At 37.6% G+C, this 7,192-nt stretch overlaps 2 protein-coding genes across 2 annotated transcripts; one reads left to right on the top strand and one right to left on the bottom strand.

Annotated features, from left to right (window-relative positions):
* Positions 1–500: 500 nt before the first annotated feature.
* On the top strand, positions 501–4,583 carry LOC121969197 (proteasome subunit alpha type-4). Its single transcript, XM_042519152.1, has 2 exons — positions 501–651; positions 3,650–4,583. The coding sequence occupies exon 2, from the start codon at positions 3,662–3,664 to the stop codon at positions 4,412–4,414; it is 753 nt and encodes a 250-aa protein (XP_042375086.1). The 5' UTR covers positions 501–651; positions 3,650–3,661; the 3' UTR covers positions 4,415–4,583.
* A 546-nt stretch (positions 4,584–5,129) lies between these two features.
* LOC121969196 (basic leucine zipper 23-like) lies at positions 5,130–6,443 on the bottom strand. The gene is made up of 2 exons (XM_042519151.1): positions 6,317–6,443; positions 5,130–6,122 (listed from the first exon to the last, which is right to left on the bottom strand). The coding sequence occupies exon 2, from the start codon at positions 6,011–6,013 to the stop codon at positions 5,354–5,356; it is 660 nt and encodes a 219-aa protein (XP_042375085.1). The 5' UTR covers positions 6,014–6,122; positions 6,317–6,443; the 3' UTR covers positions 5,130–5,353.
* Positions 6,444–7,192: the final 749 nt, after the last annotated feature.

Genomic DNA, 7,192 nt, shown 5'->3' with positions numbered 1-7,192 from the left:
TTTAAATGATTTATTAAATAGGTTTAGTTAAAAAGACATTTAATAGTTACATCTTTATTCAATTTAAATTCTAAAACCAAAAGTAGATTTCCAAGACATCGTAAATCAATAACTTACTTTAAATCCATTGAATATACACATATAATCTTTTTTTTAATCAAATTTAAATTTCAAGATATCTTCAAAATTTTCTACTCTAAAAAATATCTTTAAATTTTTTTAAAAAAACATAATTTTGACCAAAACTATTTAATAAACTAAAATAACTCATTGATATATAATATTTCCAATTTCTTGATTAATTATTGAAAAAAGTAGATCAGTTATTTTTTAAAATATACAATTATTTTTAAAAATATTAAATTATTTATAAATTGTTAATTTATATCGTATCAATTTCAAATTATCTTATTGTCTATTGTTGTTGTCCGCTCGGATCCGTAATAAGTTTTGTGAAGTTATCGCGGTTCGGATCATCAGCTCCACCCGATTCGGTTTAATGGCACAATCCAATAACAGCCCATTCGCCAGCCGCAACCCTTTCTTGATGCACAAGCAGGTTCGAGTAGATTATTGCCCCGTTCTCCCAGTCTCCGATCTGTTCCTCTACCAGTCGAGAGATCGTTAAGCGTCGTTTTCTACTCAATCAAGGTGAATTTTTTTGATGCCTTTCTACTGTTTCCTTGATAGTGTTACTCTTCTTATCCGTTTCCTCTTTTCTCTTCATACAATTAGGGTTTTGGAACCATGATGTGTTCCAAGTTGTTCATCATTTTCATTGTTAGATCTTCCTATGTAGCGTTCTTCATATTCTATTTTAAGCTTTCGGATTCTAAAAATTAATCATCCGGATTTGTGTGTGTGTGTGTGGATAGATTTCATTTTGAGAGATGGTTTACTGTGCATGTTTCTGTAGTGGTTGATCTTATGTGTGCTTCCTAATGTTTGTCTTCTCTTCTCTGTGTATATGACATTTTAAATATTTTCCTATTTATAGGTCATTTACTTGAGTTGGGTAAGTGAATTTGATCTTTATTGTTGTTTGTTCATTTTTCTTTTCCTACTGTAAATTTAATTATTTGAATATTTACTTAGATTGATTGTTTCTTCAATATTTTATCGCCATATTATTATCTTAAAACTTCTAATGCGCTTTCAGTGCCGTATATCACTATATGGTTGTCCTATTTAGTGCTGTTCGTTCATTATCTTCATGTTTTTTTAAGTTCCTGATCCAATATGAGGCAAATTGATTACATACTTCAAATTTGAATCGCTGAGTTTTTAGTGCAGAACAAGTTTATGAACATAAATGAACATGCTGCTAAATTTGTTTAGGCCCCTTTGCCAAAAATATAGACTTTGCACCTTATGTTATTTTCCCCCACAAGACAGGTATTTCAATTCATTTTACTGAAACCTTAAAGACTTATTAATCATATTGTGGCAAATTTAAGATTTGAAAGAGAAAGCTTGCTGATAATTAAATTTGTCTTAATCTTCATGAGGTAACTCATGAATATGATGGTACTGAAGCATAAGAAATATGTTCTGAGAAATTACCACAAATGGCGACAAATTTGGTCATTGCCTAGATGATGAATATCCTTACATAACCAAAAAATATGTTGAAAGAAAGTTACTTGTATTTTTTTTGTTTGTAGTTAAATTCATTAATAGCGACTCTAAAATTGTAGTGAATGTCTTGGAAATTGGAAATTTATCTTGTGTGCAATTTCCATTGTGAATGGCGGTAAGTGGTGCCTTACCTCCTTGGCCGCCTAGGCACCTAGACAGTTGAACTTTTTTGCTATTTTTTTTATACATAATGCTATAAATAATTATTATTCTTTATAATATTTATTTTTAATAAAATATATTAATTAAAATATAAAATTTTAATCTAAATATTTAAAAATAAAAAATATAAATTTTTAAATATATATAATTAATGGAATAATTTTATTAAGTTTTAATTAAATTTATTTAAATTATCTTAATCAAAACTAGGAGTTGATTAAAATTATTAACTTAAAGTTATTTAATTAAACCCTTACTTATAACTTATCGGCGTACCCTTTTTCGACCCGGCGACGAGTCCGATGCTTCGTCGGGACCGCGTGACAAGTTGCGCGAAGCGTTTGGACGTGTCGTCGGGCCGAGTGATGCGTCCTGGCCTGTCGCCGGGTTCGGGTGATGCCTCCGGGCCCGTATCCGGGCTCGAGCGACACCTCTGGGCCCATCGTCAGGCTCGGGCGACGCTTTCGCGCTCTCGCAACGTGTCCAGACTCATCGCCGAGCCCAAGCGATGCGTTTGGATGCGTTGCAGTGGTGAAATGGTGACAACGGCGGTGGCAGAACGAGGTGAGTTGTCGCCTAAAATACCTCATGCAAAGGCAGTGCAATTGATGCCCGCCTAAGCGGCTGTCTCGACTGCCATTTAGAATACTAATTTTCCATATTTACCTTGACATCATAAGAAATAAATCATAAAGGTACTATCTCAATCTCATAGCTTTTTGGATGATGATTCATACACTTCACACATCTTTATTTGTACTGGGCACATCTTGTGAGTAGGTCAGAAGCATATATTACTTAGCCTATAGATCTCATGGAATCTGTTAAGTAATAATAACAATGATAATAATGCATATAAAATGGTAGTCTATGACTTGGGTCATCGTAGTCGGATAGAACTCCAGAAGTTTTTGAAGTTATAAAAGCTGTGTATGCAACTATGTGGTTGGCTCATTGTTGCTGACTGCAAATTTTCTTATATTAATTGTAATTTATAAAAATATAATTTGAATATTTTGAAAGGGATTAATCAAATAGAAGCTTGTAAAAATTGATTTACACTTATCTAAATAATAGCCAAGTTTGTAACAGTTACCAATAATGCATATACTACTTGTACAGTTTCATTGTAAATTCTTAAATAGTCATTGGGGGATGTTTCCTTTGATGGAAGGAAAATAGTGTGAATTATTTTTTTCATAGCTTCACTTTTCTTTTCCTAGCTGCATCCTTACATTATGGAAACAAGGCCATAATATCCAATGCTAAAGATTTGATGATTTGATGGTTTGATGAAAGCAGATTGATCATTTTTCTCTTGCCTAGTCCAATGCTAAAGATATTAGTTTGTGTTCTACTAATAAATTAATTTGAGATAGGTTAGTCAGCTGAAAATTAAGCCAATATGCTATATTACATGCATATGATGATACAATGTGCAGGCATCATGCATGTGTGGTGAAGCATTGCATATGCATTTGTAGACAGATATGCAGCCAGCATGAAATGCTTTTGTTGTGGTTGAGATTTCTTATGTCTCTTATGCTTCTTATTCCATGGTAAAAAAGTTTTAAGTCTTCTTTTACTTGAACATCCATCCTTGGCAAAATTTAGGCTTGAACTTTCTACTATTGCTGAAAAGCAATTAGCATTGTACATCTGTTGGTATAGTAATGATATTATTACTAGTCTTCAAAGACATTGTATTGAAATATCACCTTTTCTTTGATTTTATATTGTCTTAGCTCTCATGCCTAGATGTTTGTGCTTTATTATTTATTTTATTTTTGCCCTGTCATGGAACAAACTGTAAGCCGCTGTAATGCTCTGTTCTTATAATTTGCTCTAGTAATTTACAAGAATGTCTCGCCGCTACGATAGTCGCACAACAATTTTCTCTCCTGAAGGGCGACTCTACCAAGTTGAGTATGCCATGGAGGCCATTGGCAATGCTGGGGCAGCTATTGGCATCTTGGCACAAGATGGAGTAATCTTAGTTGGTGAGAAGAAGGTCACCTCCAAACTCCTCCAGACATCACGCTCAACTGAAAAGATGTACAAGGTTGATGACCACCTTGCATGTGCCGTTGCTGGGATCATGTCTGATGCTAACATTCTGATCAACACTGCTCGAGTTCAGGCCCAAAGGTACACGTTGGCCTACCAGGAGCCCATGCCAGTAGAGCAATTGGTTCAGTCTCTTTGTGACACTAAGCAGGGCTACACCCAGTTTGGCGGTCTCCGTCCTTTTGGTGTTTCCTTCCTTTTTGCAGGGTGGGACAAGAATTACGGGTTCCAGCTGTACATGAGCGATCCTAGTGGTAATTACAGTGGATGGAAGGCAGCCGCAATCGGTGCCAACAATCAGGCAGCTCAGTCAATGCTGAAGCAAGATTACAAGGATGAGATCATGAGGGAGGAAGCAGTGCAGCTTGCTCTGAAGGTGCTGAGCAAGACAATGGATAGCACGAGTCTTACATCAGAGAAGCTTGAGCTAGCTGAAATCTTTCTGGAGCCGAGCGGCACTGTGAAGTATCAGGTATGCAAGCCAGATTTGCTGGAGAAGTTGCTGGTGAAACATGGGTTGACTCAGGTTGCCCCCGAGTCTACTTGAGTTTGGTGCTTCTTAAGGGAGTTGTAATATGCACCTAGATATTTTATGAAACATTGTCATGACAGTGACACAAGAAGTTTGGCTGGTCGAGAATTTGCTATATTATGCATGGACATTTCAAATTTGTATTGTCCTTTTTATAAGGAATTGCCATTTATATTTAGTTGAATCTGCATTATGATGGATTTTGATGCCGGTACAAAGAGAAACTTCTTAATCTTCCTGCCAAGTTTGCTCTAATCTGTTATTTGGCTACTTCATTGTATTTCTACTTTGCTCACGTAATTTTGTTAATTTTTAATTGCATTTTTCCCTGGATCAATTAACAATCTATACATGTGATTCAGATTATATTTGCTAATGTCGTTGGTGTTGGTGTGATTTGTCTTGACTTCTAGCCTTTGTATTTTATTCAAAACTTGCACGGCTGAATAAAAGAAAATCAAAGTCAAATACTTCCCGGCTTTTGTACAGTTTGAGAATAAGTAACGTGATGATCACATAATCCACTGAAATACAGAAATAAAGTAATCTCATTGTAAGTCCACAGTTGGGATAAAATAAAGTAATAAACGATCACTCATCAAGATCCAAATCTATACTTTCCAAATCAAAGATAGAAGGAAGATACATATGAAACAGAGGGCAATTCAGCACTGTTCCAGTTCATCCCAGAGAACTTCAGATGTATAATATGAAACTCTGTCAGAAAAGAGAAGAGAAAAGAGAAAAGATTTCTTATTGTATACATGCACAAAAATTCACAGGCCTTATACACACAAAATGTAGCATTATTCTTGCAGCAACCTTGCCATCTCTTCCTGATCTTGTGCCACAAGATGTTGATGATGATTAGGCTCCGTCGCCGGTGAGTCCAAAAATATGACTCTGAAACACAATCACAAGGAAAGTTCTTCTAACCTTTTATGCATCCTGAATTCACCCTGTTTGGGAAGTTGATGAGACTAAACTCCCAATAACATCTATTGAATTCTTCTTGCTAGCAATTCCTTCATCTTGGTTCGAATGGCAATCGATGTTCGACGGCACGCAACTCGCCTCCCAATCAGTCATCTCAGAGTTTCCGACATAGCAATGGCCGTTGCTGTCATACTGCAAACCCGGGAGGTTGCATTGCTTCTGAATTGGGAAGCCTCCCAATTCAGCGTCTAGCTTTCCTCTGAGATCCAGCAAGAGGCTTCTCAGCCTGAGCACCTCCGCCTCGAGCGCGGCCTGACCCTGAAGCCGCCTGAGCAGCTGCTGGTTCATGATCTGCAGCTTCTTGATCTCTTCCTCCAGGAAGGCAGCATGGGCCTTCTTCTTCTCGCGGTACTTCCGCACGGCTTCCCGGTTTCCGAGGGGTTTCCGCGGCTTCTTGACCTCGTCTTCCCCAATTCTCTCCTCCACGCCGGCCGCGAACACCTGGGTGTGGGTGTGGTAGCAGGTGTGGGTGTGGGCGGCGGCCGCGGGGCCAGGGGGGTTGCAGGTGTGCGTGTGGGTGCAGGTTCTTGAGTTCTTCAACAAGTCATCGAAGCTCTGAGCCATCTCCGGATTCAGCAACAGATAGCGGTCCGAGAGATCCTCTTCTCCATCATCCATGCTCTTTGTATCAATCTCCAGACCTGAAGATCCAATTCCCGGAGCACCAATCCGAAACAGAGAAAGATCAAAGACCAGCAGAAGGAGCTTACTTTCAGAACCCTAGTTCCTGTAGAGGATCCGAATTAAATTAGCGGCAAAGAGACGCAAAATCGTAACTTTGATGCTCGATCGAGCAAAAACAAGCTGGAGGAAGCGGTGGGAAGCATCAAAATGAGAGCTTGACCAAAAAAAGAACCAAAGAAGGGTTGACAAGGAGGTCCAGAAGCATCGGAAGAGGAGGTTAATATCAAAGGGAGAAACCTGGAAACACGACGAGCTTTCACCTCCCCTCAGAATCTAAGAAAGAGAAGCGACAATCAACGTGATTTGATCGTAGATACTGTTTGTTTCTCCTTTCAATTTGTTTGCCCATTAGAATTTCCCTGCCAGCAGTGTGACTGCGAAGTGGCTCCCAATTTAATAAAAAATTATTTATATTCGTTTAATATACATACCCAATCAATTAAAAAAAAAATTAAATAATTTATTAAATTAATTAAAGAAATATATTTATTAATATTCATAAATAATATTGAAGAATTAAATCAATCATATTTATCGATAAAAGTTTTATTTAACTATTAAATAAATTTAAAAATCAAAATGAATAAATAAAATTATCGATAGGAACTCTCTCTAGAGTAACCGTAGCTCTTTGTCATCGTCATCATGATTCATTGGAACAGACTGTAAAATGATTGGAACAGACGTGGAATGACTATTTTGGCACGGGAATACCCCACGGTATTCCAAAGTTCCGATATATAATGTATGCTGTTTTGGGACGTCGTTCTCCGACGTTATAACGGCTGGAAAGGAATGACTGGAACGGTCGAAACGCTTGGAACAACCGGAATGTTTCGACAGTGAGAGAAGGAACAGGCGGAATGTTTCAGTAGTGAGGGAGTGGCAGATGGGCGGCAGTGGCAGGGAGAGCTGGACAGGGAAGAGAGGCGCGAGTGGCGACGACACTTTAGGATTTCCTTTAGGGAAACACCGAACGAAGGAAAAGAGATTGAGGGATTAAAAAAACAAAATCGAGTCAGATTTACCTTGTGGGATCATTGCCCACAGTATCCATTTAGTATAATACCTTTTATTTATATATATGGCGCTGCGATCATTTTTTAAAATGAT

The sequence above is a fragment of the Zingiber officinale genome, chromosome 4A (genome assembly GCF_018446385.1).
Source record: "Zingiber officinale cultivar Zhangliang chromosome 4A, Zo_v1.1, whole genome shotgun sequence".
Taxonomy (NCBI): domain Eukaryota; kingdom Viridiplantae; phylum Streptophyta; class Magnoliopsida; order Zingiberales; family Zingiberaceae; genus Zingiber; species Zingiber officinale.
The sequence above is the reverse complement of the archived record's forward strand: the minus strand, read 5'-3'. Positions and strand labels throughout refer to the sequence as shown.

Excerpts from the sequence above, each read along its gene's own strand:
- LOC121969197 (XM_042519152.1), top strand. The coding sequence starts at position 3,662 with ATGTCTCGCCGCTACGATAGTCGCACAACAATTTTCTCTCCTGAAGGG.
- LOC121969196 (XM_042519151.1), bottom strand. The coding sequence starts at position 6,013 with ATGGATGATGGAGAAGAGGATCTCTCGGACCGCTATCTGTTGCTGAAT.